General features: G+C 40.0%; 1 protein-coding gene across 1 annotated transcript in view; it reads right to left on the bottom strand.

Annotated features, from left to right (window-relative positions):
• Positions 1–3464: 3464 nt before the first annotated feature.
• Slc30a9 (solute carrier family 30 member 9) overlaps positions 3465–16474 on the bottom strand; it is a 55032-nt gene continuing 42022 nt past the window's right edge. Inside the window, exons 14-18 of the mRNA XM_005074357.4 lie at positions 15918–16025; positions 15436–15601; positions 9530–9659; positions 6670–6783; positions 3465–4774 (exon numbers count right to left, since the gene is read on the bottom strand). Of these exons, the coding sequence (XP_005074414.1) occupies positions 4730–4774; positions 6670–6783; positions 9530–9659; positions 15436–15601; positions 15918–16025 (563 nt within the window). The 3' untranslated portion in view covers positions 3465–4729. The remainder of the gene's footprint in view (positions 4775–6669; positions 6784–9529; positions 9660–15435; positions 15602–15917; positions 16026–16474) is intronic.

Genomic DNA, 16474 nt, shown 5'->3' with positions numbered 1-16474 from the left:
ATTTGTACCTCGTTCTTTAAAACTAAGGTCTAGTTTTCCCAAATTCTCATTTTTGTTTTTCTCTAATTAAACATTTACCGAAGCCTTGCTTTGGTGCACAGCATTTAAACACTATGAATGTGTTTTCTAAGTTGTCTGGCTTAGCAGCAAGTGCTTTTACCTGAGCCATCTCACTAACTCTGGTTTTTAAAATGGCAATTAGCTTTAGTTCAAAGAAAAAAAATGAGATCATACATTTCCTGGTTTCACATATACTTCCAGATATGCTGCACCCTTTTATGTCAAATTTACATAAACAATCTTTAAAATACCGGAACTAGAAAGACATACTTGCAAATTATCATGTAGGGTTATATCCTTAGCCTAAATCAGATTTCAAATTTCAAAGCAACATGAGGAACTAACTGGTCTTTTGTGTATGTCTGCACGAATGCACTCACTCATGAGGGCCATCAACAAGGATGGGCAGGGGTCAAAGGACAACCTTGCTCCTGGCTGCCCACCTTGCTGGAGACAAATCTCTTTGTTGATGAACGCTGTGCACACTAGGCTAGCCTGCCCCGACTCTGCGGCCCCTGCCTCCACCTCACAGGCCCACTGGACTGCAGTCTGTGGGACGGCAGACCTGGGACACCACAGTCAGCATTCTCCAAGTTCTGGAGAATTCAGCCCAAGCCCTTTGTGCTTCACAGCAAGGACTTCTTCAGGTTCTAAAAATAGCGCTATCTGGAATAACTTCTAGACATCTGTTTTGAGGGGCTTGAAAAAGGATTAATAATTGCTGCCCAATTATGTGAAAAATTCAAAAGAATTTTACTAAGAGGAAACTGGATATGGCTTAGCACTTTCCCATGTAACAACAGCATAGAATAATGAATGACAAGTGTGAGAGGCAGGGAAGACACTGAAACCATACAGTGAGTCATGATAGTGACTCCAGATAAGAAATGAGGGATCTGAAACTGTAAGAACAGAGAAGCAAGCCATATGCATCGCCTATGCAGGCTGTAACACTGCTGTATGTATCTCCTATGCACACTGTAACACTGCTGTATGTATCTCCTATGCACCCTGTAACACTGCTGTATGTATCTCCTATGTACACTGTAACACTGCTGTATGTATCTCCTATGTACACTGTAACACTGCTGTATGTATCTCCTATGCACACTGTAACACTGCTGTATGTATCTCCTATGCACCCTGTAACACTGCTGTATGTATCTCCTATGCAGGCTGTAACACTGCTGTATGTATCTCCTATGCACGCTGTAACACTGCTGTATGTATCTCCTATGCAGGCTGTAACACTGCTGTATGTATCTCCTATGTACCCTGTAACACTGCTGTATGTATCTCCTATGCACCCTGTAACACTGCTGTATGTATCTCCTATGCACCCTGTAACACTGCTGTATGTATCTCCTATGTACACTGTAACACTGCTGTATCACCTATGCACACTGTAACACTGCTGTATCACCTATGCACACTGTAACACTGCTGTATGTATCTCCTATGCACACTGTAACACTGCTGTATGTATCTCCTATGCAGGCTGTAACACTGCTGTATGTATCACCTATGCACCCTGTAACACTGCTGTATGTATCTCCTATGCACACTGTAACACTGCTGTATGTATCTCCTATGCACACTGTAACACTGCTGTATGTATCTCCTATGTACCCTGTAACACTGCTGTATGTATCTCCTATGTACACTGTAACACTGCTGTATGTATCTCCTATGTACACTGTAACACTGCTGTATGTATCTCCTATGTACACTGTAACACTGCTGTATGTATCTCCTATGTACCCTGTAACACTGCTGTATGTATCTCCTATGCACCCTGTAACACTGCTGTATGTATCTCCTATGTACACTGTAACACTGCTGTATGTATCTCCTATGCACCCTGTAACACTGCTGTATGTATCACCTATGTACACTGTAACACTGCTGTATCTCCTATGCACACTGTAACACTGCTGTATGTATCTCCTATGTACACTGTAACACTGCTGTATGTATCTCCTATGCAGGCTGTAACACTGCTGTATGTATCTCCTATGTACCCTGTAACACTGCTGTATGTATCACCTATGCACCCTGTAACACTGCTGTATGTATCTCCTATGCACACTGTAACACTGCTGTATGTATCTCCTATGCACACTGTAACACTGCTGTATGTATCTCCTATGTACCCTGTAACACTGCTGTATGTATCTCCTATGTACACTGTAACACTGCTGTATGTATCTCCTATGTACACTGTAACACTGCTGTATGTATCACCTATGCACACTGTAACACTGCTGTATGTATCGCCTATGCACACTGTAACACTGCTGTATGTATCTCCTATGCACACTGTAACACTGCTGTATGTATCTCCTATGCACCCTGTAACACTGCTGTATGTATCTCCTATGCACCCTGTAACACTGCTGTATGTATCTCCTATGTACACTGTAACACTGCTGTATGTATCTCCTATGTACCCTGTAACACTGCTGTATGTATCTCCTATGTACACTGTAACACTGCTGTATGTATCTCCTATGCACCCTGTAACACTGCTGTATGTATCTCCTATGCACCCTGTAACACTGCTGTATGTATCTCCTATGCAGGCTGTAACACTGCTGTATGTATCTCCTATGTACCCTGTAACACTGCTGTATGTATCTCCTATGTACCCTGTAACACTGCTGTATGTATCACCTATGCACACTGTAACACTGCTGTATGTATCTCCTATGTACCCTGTAACACTGCTGTATGTATCTCCTATGTACACTGTAACACTGCTGTATGTATCACCTATGTACACTGTAACACTGCTGTATGTATCTCCTATGCAGGCTGTAACACTGCTGTATGTATCGCCTTTGCATACTGTAACACTGTTGCATGTATCTCCTATGTACTCTGTAACCCTGCTGTATGTATCACCTATGCACTCTGTCTGTAACACTGTTATATGTATCGCCTATGCACACTGTAACACTGTTATGGACCGTAGATCAAGCCCAGACTTTCAACATACCAGGCAAATACTCTGCTAGTGAGCTCAACCCCAGCACAACCATTTTATTTCTTTAAAAAAAAATATTACATGTATTTGGGGGAAGAGAACATATCATAGCACACAGTTGAGTGGTCAGTTCTCTCTATTCATATGTGGGTCCTGGAGGTCAAACTCAGGTTGACAGGTCTGGTGGTAAGTACTCTTACCCAATGAGCTATCCCGCTGCTAGCCCCAATTTTGTATCTTCAGAGAGCCTAGGTGTATACAGTGAGTTCCAGGCCAGCCTGACTTCCACAGAAAGACCAAGCTCAGAAACAAAAACAATAAGATGAAAGTACCCTCCCTGTGGTTACACAAAGCACATCACGAATTCATACCATTTTCTACCAAGTTTCATTTCTGGAGCAAGAACTACCGTAACAAATCCTTCAATCAGAGATTTATTTTTGTTTCCACATTACAGTTTGCTGTAATTCACAAACTTCCATCTCAGTGAGTCTGGAGACACTGAACTCACGGGGTGTCAGGGCTGTGAGTCCCGCACTCTTCCGGCAGAGTCGCCGCTGTTCATGTGAACGACACGCACTGCGCTTGCACATCTCATGAGCTGTTGGGGTGGTGACAGCTGCAGCTTTTCACTGAGTCTTCAGTTACTAAACTGAATGTTTTCCCTTGATACCTTACAGTCATCAGCGAGCTATCTGCTTACATAATGTGTTACAGTCAATGCGCTATGCTAAATACCCGACTTAACGTTCAAGACATCAGATGCAAGGTTGGCTCTGATGGCACACAAAACTGCAACACAAGTTTCAGTGTAAGAGATTTACTTCTCTCTCAAAGCCAAAAGTATCCCACAGTTCAGATTTACATAAGTAGTGCCTTTTTAAAAAATAAATTAAAAACAAAATGCTATCCTGCCTGTAAAATTATAAATATTTCTAGTCCATTTTACAGAATGTTAAAACATTTACAAATGCATTATTTCCCAGTAAATAAACACTGTAGCACTGAAGCCACCTTAAAAAAAAGTCATATATCTAGGATTATGTCTTTAACATTACAAAATTAAACCAAATAAGGAAAAAAGTAAAGGAGAAAGAAGAAATTTTACAAAATGGCAACTACTATGATCTAAAAGATGCTGAAATGCCTTCACTCCATTCAGTAACTACACCATTTTTGGAATGGACATTTGTGGATAATGAAGTTAGGAGAGTGTACCTCTCAGTGTTCGGGTCAAAACCACAAAGTATACAGAAATACTTTGCCAACTGGGCAGGAAAGACAGAACTCAAAACACAGTGACTGTTTAAAAACCACACAACAAGGTTTAGCCAGAATATTCAAGATCAGATGACTTCGATGGGCTATACTTCAATGGTAACCTAAGTTACAAGTCCACAGGGAACACTTATTTTACCATGTTAAGAAAGGAAACATGATTTCATGGTTCAATACAGACTTGCTAAAATGAGAAACTGTGGGTGATCTAAGCAGCCAATATCCCTACAGAAGCATGAAGACATGATTAGAAGAAAGGACTTTCAGTCCTGTGGCCTCTTCAATTACTGAGCACAGGAAATATCCCATCCACCTTGAGAAAGAAGCATGGCTTCTGGATGGCACTGACTCCCTTTCAGTGGGGAAGAAGATGTCTCTGTGTCCCAAGAGACTCACTCGCCAGGTCTATAGGATCTCCAGATCTACGTGCCGAACTTCAGGATTCCGTTTCTGGAAAGAAAAATATCTCCACATGATCACAGCAAAACACTCTCCCCCTTAAATTCTTTCTGATCACTAGAACAACTAAAAACTAGTAAGTGGGATCTATGCATAAGAAAAGTATCAATATGAATATACAATGAGCAGTACAGGAAATAATCCCACCTCCCTGAATCTGTTCATGTGTTAAGACAAAGACGTTTTACAAATCTCATATATGCCAATCATGGGAAGCACTAGAAACCATAATGCCCCTTTTCATAGTGAAAAGAAAATCATTGCAAAACAATGCCAATCAGAACTAATAAATTTATAATACTTCTTGATATAGTTTAGTAGTGCAAGCACTGTGCTAAAAAGAAGTGGAGATAAGTCTTTTTAACTAAGTCTCTCCTTATCACACACACACACACACACACACACACACACACACACACACACACTCAAAATGTAACTGATAGTGAAGCATCCCAGCTTCAGAATTATATAGATTTTCACTGAGATGCATAGACTGTGGGTCTGCGCAAGTGCTTGTCTGAGTGGCTTACATTAATTAACCATGTGATTTTGTTGTTGTTGTTATTGGGATTTTGTTTTTTCATCATTTATTCTTTTTTTAAGATTTATTTAATGTGTACTGGTATTTTGCACATATATAATATGTGAGGGTGTCAGATCCCCTAAAACTGGAGTTAGACAGTTGTGAGCTACCATGTGGGTGCTGGGAATTGAACCTGGGTCTTCTGGAAGAGCAGCCAGTGCTCTCAACCTCTGAGATATCTCTCTACCCACTTGTTTGTTTGAGACAGGGTCTCTCTCTACATAGCTTTGGCTCTCCTAGAACTTACTATGTAGACAAGGGTGGTTTCAAACTTACACAGATCTGCCTTCCTCTGCTTAGAATAAAGGCATTTGCCACAATGACTATCTGAAAGTTCTTTACAATGATTAAAATACATACAAATGTACATACATACATATATACATACATACATACATACACACACGAGGCTTTCCTTGACCTGAGGCTGGACTCAGATTAGCCAGCAGACAAGTAGACTAATAATACTTCATGTTCTTTAATCAAAACTATCAAAATGCATCACAGACTGAATGCAGAGGTGGATAAGGAAATCTAGCTATCTGCTATTAAGATAGCTGCTGGCTTCTAATCCTTTCCACTCAAGTATTTTTGCAAAAACATGGAGTAATTAGAGAGATGGCTCAGTAAGTAGATAAGAAAGAGCACTTGTTGCTCTTACAGATGATCCAGGTTCAGTTCCAAGAAGCCACACTCACAATTGTTTATAACTTAAGTTCCAGAGGATCTGATGCCCTCTTCTGGCCTCTGCAGACTACACACGTGGTATACAGACATACACACATGTAGGCAAAACGCCCATACATATGAAGTAAAAATAAGTAAATCTTCTAAAATATATATATATGAAGCAATATTACTACTAGTAACATGGCTGATAAAGTACAATTACCTCTAAAACAGAAAGCATAGCATAATGTAAGGACATATTTAGTACTATATTCCAGTGTTCTACATTTTGACTACAGTCTCAAGTTTTCCTTTTATTTTTCTCTAAAATTTTTCAAAATGTTTTCTATTTAAAGACAAAATACCTTTTATTATCTTAAATGCAAAGTAGGAAGAACAGTGATAAAAATACTGAATTTGGAGTTGAACCAGAGGTTCAAAACATTATTCCCTACTTCACTGGCTGAATTATCTAACTTCACTAACCTATCAAATCCCTGTCTGCAAATGTTTTACAAGGCAAAATAGAGTACACATGTATACATGTAACACACTTAGTATGGTATCTACATAGAATAAGGACTCCAAAAGCAGCTGTTGCTATCAGAAGACAATTTTGACAATAGTATCTTACTTTCAGCTCCTTCTCAAGCCTGTCCACTTCAGCTCCTAGAGTATCAATAATATTTTCTCCATGTTTAAGCATAAATGCCTCTAATTGTTCAGGAGTTTTTACTTCTTGAATTTCCTAGAATGAAAGTGAAAGTAGAAACAGATTTTTAAAATTATAGTGGTTATGCATAATTTGTAGCATCATTAAATTTAATGAAAAATAAAAACTTTAGGTCACGGCAACGAATCCCTTGTTTCTAAACAACGCAGAAAGAATGCTATGCAGAGTGAGCACTATAAACTAAAGGTAAAGGCAAAGATTGTTCACCAGGTACGACCAGGCCAATAACCTCCCGTAACAATAAAAAAAGCTAACCTCTACTTCAGTCTAGTAAGTAAACAATTCAAAGTAGATGAAGTTCCAGAATTTTTAGAAGAAAATGTTTTTTATGATAAAGAGATAAAAGAAGGACTTTTTTCCACACAATAAACAGCATAAAGACTAGACATATTCCTAGGGATCCCAGCCCTGGAGGCAAAGCCAGGGGCATAGAAAACTCAAGGTCTCTGGGTGTGGTGAGACACACCATGATTGCTCTGAGTTGGAGGACATCCTGGTCTACATAGCTAGTTCCAGGCCAGTCAGCCCTACATGGTAAAAAAAAAAAAAAAAAAAAAAAAAAAGAAGAAGAAGAAGATGCAACAGAAACTTTGCTATCCTGAATGTGGGAGAGAAATGGACACACTCTGGAAGTTAATTTGAGTTCAACTACCTTAAGCTTAGCTGTCCATACCTACTGCCCTAAGACACTTACATGCATGTATGAAACACCACCAGAAATCACCTCTTTTTCTTTCTGAGACAGGATCTATGTAGCTCATGATGCCTCAAATCATGATCCTCCTGTCTCAGCCTACTAAGTGCTGAGATTATAGTTTTGAGCTACCACGCCTAGCTTGTAGCATTGTTTCTAACAGTTTAAAATGGAAAACAATATAAATGTTCATTTAGAAACACAATAGCAAATCGTATCATACCATATTCATAGAATGCAACAGCAGTGACAAAAATGACCCCAAACCATAAAAACTAACAAGGAATCTCAGACATGCTGTTATGCAGCTATACAGTCACACAATATAAAACCATATATCATACATTTATACCAAACACTGTGGAACATTCAAAATATAATATATCTTGCTAAAAGCATGCATTCTAAAACTCAGAGTGGAAATTGACAGGTATCAAATTTAGCCTACTGGTTAACTCTGGGGATGAAAAATTAGATTTAGCAAAAAATTAGGCTTAAACTGTTTTTGTAATGATTTCTTCCAAGACCTTACACAAACACAATACATGTTGAATGCCCCTAATGTGAACATCCAAGCTGTTCTGCAGTCTACAGCTCTGTGACCACTGGGACAGGGATGCACCTGAGTTAGTGGGAGTCTGCATGAAGCCCTGAGGTGTCCCCAGCACACATAAACCAGGCATGGGGGCACATGCCTGCGGTCCTAGCACTAGGAAGGAGGAGCAGGAGCTGCTGAATTCAGGTATCCTGAGGTATACAGTGAGGTCGAGGCCAGCCTAGGCTACACCAGACCATGGTACAAACAAATAAACAAAATGACAACAACAAAGCCAAAACACCAGGCTTTTTGACTTTTGATTAAGAACACTTAATGTATACAAATATTAAAAAAATTATATGGGAAACATTTCAGTTCCTTAGTATTTTTTACACAGGATATTCAACTACATAGCAAATATTAAGATCTGACAAAGCCAAGTAGTAATATTTATTCTGATTATTGTTGGCTTCTATAAATTGTCTCTTAAACTATGACATTACCCTTTTATCTCTGAGGTTTTTGTCCCGACAGTCCAGAAGTTTAGTAAAGTACAATTGTAACAATATACTGTAAGTTATGTGAACACACCTCTCCTCTCCCCACACCAGCTCGGTTCCAGCAGAACATACAGACTGAATATGCTGGGGAAAGGGACAAGTCATGTCCTGGGAACCAACAAACTGCTCAGGAAGGCAATTTAAACTTTAGGCTGATCTCTGGAATTTTCTGGTTACCAGTTTTGGATTAAGTTTCTGGTAATAGCTGGGCACACTCGGGAGGCAGAGGCAGGCGGTTTCAGTTTGAGACCAGCCTGGTCTACAGAGCCAGTTCCAGGACAGCCTCCAAAACATTACAGAGAAACCCTGTTTTGAAAAACAAACAAACAAACAAGTTTCTGGTAATTTAATCCACAGAAAATAAAAGAGCAAAGTGGGCAGGTATACTATTATATTATTAATAAAAAGTATAGATCTGGAGTCAAAGATCAGATTCATGTGACTTCCTGTATATGGTTCTGAAACCTTAGACAAGCTAATTAGTCTGTTGTTGAAGTTAGTCTGTATGCTACGATCTGCTATTTCATCACCACACGGGGTGTTAAGAGCACATGACAGAAAACATGGGACAAGTATTAACAACTTAATGATTACATTTGTTCTTTTGGCTGTCTCTTTTTGACTCACTATAAATAAAAAGTTCTTTACCAGACTTGGGAACTAAGAAATTCATAACTAAATTAACTCTAAAACTATTAAGACAAAAAGTAACTTTAAAACTGTGGACTAGCCAGGCAGTGGCAGTGCACAACTTCAATCCCAGCACTTGGGAGACAGAGATAACAGATCTCTGTGAGTTCGAGGCCAGCTTGGTCTACAAAGCGAGTTCCAGGACAGCCAGGGCTACACAGAGAAACCCTGTCTCAAAAACAAAACAAACAAACAAAAAAACAAAACAAAAAACAACAACAACAACAAAAAACCCAAAACGGTGGGCTACAGAAGAAAATGATGAATACATAAACTTACTTGCAGCATGTGGTCAAAATCCTGCTTTTCCAAGTATGAGCGTGTAACAACTCGTCCATCAAAATCAACTTCTGCCTTAAATCTGACTTTCCCTAAGCCCAGATCTGTGGCTTTAACATCATGGATTGCCCTGTGATGAAAAACAATACAGGTAAGTCTGAGTGTAACACATCCAAACTTTCATGGCAGAGAATTCGGCTTCCCCAACAACACTGCAGACAATTTAACACCAAGCTCATTGCTTTCTAAGACTGACCATCTAGTTTGGTTTCTGTACATGATGCCATATGAAAGTTTAAGTGTACTAAATATGCTTTTATAATAATTTACACTCATGAGCAACTAATTCTAAAGAGCTTTTCTAAAATATTATCAAGTTAATCTAAACATCCTCATAATCTATTCACTTATCAATTTCCTGACAATTTATTCATTCATTCATTCATTCATTTATTTGTTTTAGTTTTTCGAGACAGGGTTTTTCTATATTGCTTTGGAGGTTGTCCTGGAACTCGCTCTGTAGACCAGGCTGGCATCGAATTCAGAGATCTGCCTGCCTCTGCTTCCCGAGTGATGGAATTAAAGGTGTGTGCCACCAACATCCAGCATCCCCTAACATTTATAAAAGCAAAATTTTTGTTGATAACAGTATCTTTGAGGATGCAAGCCACCCACTACCCCCCTCCTCCCCTCCCTCCCTCTTCCCTTCCTAGCTAGCACCCTGGTCGAACAGGACTACCTGGCCTCCAGTCCATGCCTACTGCACGGTTCTTCTCCCAGAAGGGAATGCAGATGAAGCATCAATCCCAACCCTAAGCCCAGGAGCAAATACCTCTCTCCTCTCTTCTCTACCTCCCTCTCTCTCGTTTTTGAGACAGGGTTCCTCTGTATTGTTTTGGAGCCTGTCCTGAACTCACTCTGTAGACCAGGCTGGCCTCTAACTCAGAGACCCACCTGCCTCTGCCTCCTGAGTGCTGGGATTAAAGGCATGCGCCACCAACACTCGGCTCCTATCAGCTTTCTTTATAGAACACAGGAGAAGTAAAGCCTGCATCCTGAAAACACAGAGTTGTGCTAGAATGCCACCTTTGGAAAGACTCTACATGCTATTACAACACTGGATTCTAATTTCTGAATCATCTTGGACTTACTGAGCCCAAGTTTCCTAATCCACACAAAGAAGCTTTATCAACTCCCCGGGATAACACAAGAATAAACGACTCAATGGCTACAAAGTTATAGACACTCAAGTTAAAAATAAAATCAGTCCAGATGGGCAAGATGCTATCTCATTTATTCATTTGTTTGCATTCTGTCCTCACAAAGCGCTGTGATGTGTCTTTCTTTGTTTAACACTAGGGAATGGCTAATCTATTCTGGTGTAGCTGTTCCTTATGTCCGTGTGCCAACTGCAGACAGAAAGCTCTCTGTGTCAAGCAGCCTGTGTGATGACCCTGCATCAATGCCTCCTCTCTGCTATGCGATCCCCTCTCCTCAAATCCCACCCACGTCTAGCCCAGAGAATAGGCCAAGTGATGAGACGCATTTCCTCATCAGGCAGGTTGTCTGTCGCTTTTCTCCCGTTCACATTCATTGAGGGCCCGTCAGCTTACACGCTTTGACTAAGCACACTGCCATGTTGGAAAGGCTCAATGTGGCAAAAAGGACCTAGTTTTGCCATCATCGAAAAACTTGCAAACAGCTCCTTGCCAGGACACAAGTCAATCAACACCTTGACTACTGTCTGTGAGAAAGACTGAAGCGGGGAGCCACATATGCAGGGCTGGAATCCCTGACACAGCTACTGTCAGATAATAAATGCTGCCTAAACCACTAAGTTTTGGGCTAGATGTCATACTGCAATAGGTAACTAATAAACTATTCAAAAACAAATGAATCAACTGTACGAACTTCAATTACTAATATTGATAGTTTCCAATGATATAACTCACATATCTTCATTCTTGAAGACAATTCACATTTGTTTGAGTTCTTTTACTCTTTAACGCACAATGCACCAAAATAAACAAAAATGGACAGAAATAAAGTAGAAACAGGTAAGTCAATCACAGCTGTGTGGTGGGAAAAGAATTAGTTAACAGAAAGAAATCTGAAAAAGTTGCAAATATTTAGAAATTGATATGCCCCAAATACACACACACACACACACACACACACACACACACACACACACACGGAAATCAGTATATTAGAGACAATTGTACTCCAGTGCCAATTACAGTATGAAGATATGGAATCAACCTAGGAATTTATAAATAGGTGAATAAAGAAATGGTAATACATAGAAACAATGGGATATTATTTTGCAATAAAAAGAAATCACTTAAATCATGAATGAATTTGGAAGATATTATGTTAAGTAAAATAAGTTGGACACAGAAAGACAAAAAAATTCCATGTTATGAAAGCTAAAAATACTGATTTCGTAGAAGTATTTGGGAAAGAATAGCAGGCTGAGAAGGGGAAGGAGAGAGGAGTTGGAGATTGTGGTAAATGACTACAGGGATGAGCGAAAGGAAAAATTAATCACAGTACAATTGTATACTTCAAACAAACAAACACACACACACTACTTTGGGATATCAAATGCTCTCAATCTAAAGAGATAAATGTTTATGGCAATGAATGTATCAACTCTTGGATCTGACTATCACATGCTACAAAATTTAGTGATGTATCATAAATACATACAATCATTTGTTAATTAAAAAATAAAATAAAGTTTTAAACAAACAAAATGAGAAAATGCTTTGAGAGGAGAACAATGCCTAGGTGCAGAGAAAGCAGATGCTGAGAGATAATTCTGTGAATGTCTGCATGAAAAAGGTAACAAATCGGTTAGAAACTTACCCTCCTAAAGACAATGGAACAGAGCAGACTAAATGGAAAGCAACCAGAAGGAAGGGAACAACAGTGACTAAAGAAGAAATGAATGAAAAGGGAGATGGAAGAACAAAGAAAGTCAATTAAACAAAAATCTAGTTTGAAAACCAAATTGACAAGTATTTATTAAATAGTGTTTGTGGGGGCAGGTGGAGACTTAAGCTAACAGAATCAGAAATAAAAGATGTGACATTACCAACCTTAAGGAAAAACATTTCAAAGGAATCATGTACAAAACCCCACATATTATACATGTAAAGGAAAGGTTTCTAGAAAACACAAACTTCTAAAGTAGCTCAGTAAGAAACATCACCTGATGTCACTTGCCTGGGAGATGCAAGGCCCAAGGTTTATAACCCAGGAAAAAAAATGTGTAACAGTCTACAGCAAGTCAGCGAATTTATAAAAAACAAAACAATAGCAACAACAAAAACCAAAACCTGATTCATTTAGAAAAGCTCATGTCCAGATGGCTTTACTGATAAATTTTATCAAAGATTTTTTTAAAAGAAATTACTGACAGGGGCTGGAGAGATGGCTCAGTGTTAACAACATTGGCTGCTCTTTCATAGGACCTAGGTTCAATTCCCAGCACTGTATGCCAACTCAGTCATGTAACTTCAGTGCCAGAGGAAGTCTTCTTCTCACCTCTATGGACACAAGCCACTCATGTAGTACACAGATAAACATGTGGACAAGATCTCTCTCTCTCTCTCTCTCTCTCTCTCTCTCTCTCTCTCTCTCTCTCTCTCTCTCTCTCTCTCTCTCTCTCTCTCTCTCTCTCTCTCTCTCTCTCACACACACACACACACAAATTAAAAAAAAAGAATTCGTCACACATTTTCCATAAAACAGAAGGGAGATTTCCCAACTCACTCTATAAAGTTAGTATTGTAGAAAGAGAATATGAACAGAGTTCATTTCACTTGAAATATCCAACTCCAAATTCTAACTAATTATTTGCAAATTTAAATGTATAGATTTTAGGATATGTCAACTGCTTATGTTTTACTAATTCAGGCACACAGAAAAATTTTAAATTACAAGAATTTCAACTATGACATTGCATGCAGTCATACTGATGGATAATCCCTCATCCCAGCAGTGGACGGTGGGGTGGGGCCTTCACAAGTAGATTTGTGCCACCTCTGGAGGACAGTGATTTCTTGCTCTTAGGATTTCATTCATTCATTCCAGGGGCCAGCTGTCACAAAACAACACCCCCTCCATTTTCCCTGCTCTATATGTACCCCCACTTTCCACCTTGCAAGTCCAAGCAGCATTTAAAGACTCCTGCTAGAATGTATTAGAATTGTGACTTATATAAACCTTTTTTCTTTACAAATTACCTGCTTTCTGGTATCCTGTTATAGTAATAGAAACATACTATAACCAAAACAGGGAACAGACTAAATACCTTCTATTTTAAGTTTGAACAAATAATCATACATATTAGTTTTTCATCACTGTAGCCAAACATCAAAGATAACAACTGAGGAGGAAGATTGTGTTTTGGTACAGGGCATTGGAAGCTTCAAGGTAGACTGGATCCCTTGCTTTGGGTCTGGGGCAATCAGAGTGAGTGTGTATGCAGGAGCCAGCCACTTTACTGCAGCTAGTATGCAGAGAGGGACAGAAGAGACCAGGTCCAAAACATCCTTCAAGGCCATCCCTTGTCACCACCTGCCTCCTCCAATAATCTCCTAACAGCACATTTGGCTCTAAGCTCATGAACAGATTAACTGACGACCCAATCACTTCTCCGTAGCCTTACTTCTTAAGATCAAACCTTCAACACATGAGTTCTTGGGGGGTTGGGGGTGTTTTATATCTAAATTATAGCAATGTATATAGAGAGAGTGGATTTTTTTTCTTGGTCATTGTTGGCATCCCGCTAGGGACTGAACCCTAGGGCATCATGCATGCTCAGCAAATATGCTTCCATTGAGCTACAGCCCCAGAACCAAAAGTAAGGCTTCCACTTTGTTATTAAGCACACTGCTGCTGAACACCACTCTGTGATTATCTGCTAGGCCTCCAATTCTTTAGTTTTATACAACTTAAAAGAAGAGGTTTGGTGGGTACAGTTACAGCTCATCAGTACAGCACTTGCCTCACAGGTGTAAAAATTCCTGGGTTCAACAGCTGTCTCCTCTACCACCACACCATACCACACTACACCACACCACGACACCACACCACACACACCACACCACGACACCACACCACACACACCACGACACCACACCACACACACCACGACACCACACCACACACACCACACACACACCACACCACACCACACCACACACACCACACCACGACACCACACCACACACACCACACCACGACACCACACCACGACACACCACACACACCACGACACCACACCACACACACCACACCACACACACCACACCACGACACACCACACACACCACACCACGACACCACACCACACACACCACACCACGACACCACACCACACACACCACGACACCACACACACCACACCACGACACCACACCACACACACCACGATACCACACACACACCACACACACCACACCACACACACCACGACACCACACACACACCACACACACCACACCACACCATGATACCACCACACCACCACCACCACCAAGGTAAAAAGTGTCTGGGCAGGGGAAGTTTTTTAAAACTCAAACACTATCTTCAAAAGATATACACATGATATTTACTTGGGTAATCATTTCCCCATGAATGAAAGCTCTTTCGCATTTCATACACTCAAGCTGTAACTGTGATACAAGCAGCACTGTCTAGTGGCTTCTCCTTGAAAAGGCAGGCAGGTGCACTCAACTCTGTCTGTCTTCAATGCAGCATCTACGACTTATCCATGAGGTACACAGTTGAAAGGGAAACGTACAGGGGGTTTCCTTCATAAGCTTTCTTCCCTTGAGGAAGAGGCCACTGTGTTTGTGTGAGACACCCACAGAGCATCACTAGACAAGGCCTACCTTACTGACGGGTCGCTCTCCAGGAGTTCAGTAAGCCGCTGTACTTGATCCGGTTGTATGGATCGGCCTAGGAGTGCTTCTGTGTTAGTGTAGATCAGGAAGGCTGATACCACACCTAGTAAGGTGCCCACACCCAAGGAACCCAGGCTATCATACAATGGATTGCCTGAAAGAATCACAGAAGAAACCAAAACATTTCGTATCATTTCAGTGAGCTTCAGAGAGCAAACAACCAAGGTATTGAAATCCACTTCTGTTCCTTTGGTTACCTCTTTAGTCGCTGCTAATATGTAGTATTTGGTCTCAGTCTTATTTCACTAAATATAATGATAGCCAGTTCCATACAAATACACAAATAAAAAACAGTATGGAATTAATAGATAATAATATATTTGTTTAAAATTATTCAGTGATGTGACCAAATCCCCATATATTAGAGAATTAAACAGAAGAAAACCACACATAATTTAAGAAACATTTACCTGTTACAGAGGTAAGGCCCATGCAGGTGGCTGCTATTATCACTCCTAAGACAGCTGCAGTGTCCTCCAATAGTATAACATTGGTACTGGGATCACGACTTTCCATGACTTAATCATTGCAGCAGACAAGAAAAGAAAACTTCTGAAATCTCAATTTGACACTATCAGAAGACATTTCAATAAGTACCCCTCTAAAATCAATCTGTTAATTAACAAGAACGCATGAGTGATTGTATTTTTAAAAACCCTATTTATTTATTTAAAATTATTTATTATGTATATAGTGTTCTGCCTGCATGTATGCCTGCACACCAGAAGAGGGCACCGGATCTCACTATAGATGGTTGTGAGCCACCATGTGGTTGCTGGGAACTGAACCCAGGACCTCTGGAAAGGTAGGCAGTGCTCTTAACCTCTGAGCCATCCTTCCAGCCCCTAAAAACCCTATTTATTATCTTAAATGCTAATAATAACTTAGTAAAATTACCTTTCCAAATGATACAGGTATATGTAGAAATAGAACAGCTCACCTAAGTCAAGTTCAGATAGAAAACATT

This window comes from Mesocricetus auratus, unplaced genomic scaffold (assembly GCF_017639785.1).
Source record: "Mesocricetus auratus isolate SY011 unplaced genomic scaffold, BCM_Maur_2.0 Super-Scaffold_100006, whole genome shotgun sequence".
In the NCBI taxonomy this organism is placed as follows: Eukaryota; Metazoa; Chordata; class Mammalia; order Rodentia; family Cricetidae; genus Mesocricetus; species Mesocricetus auratus.
Note: the sequence above shows the minus strand (reverse complement) of the source record. Positions and strands in the feature narration are given on the sequence as shown.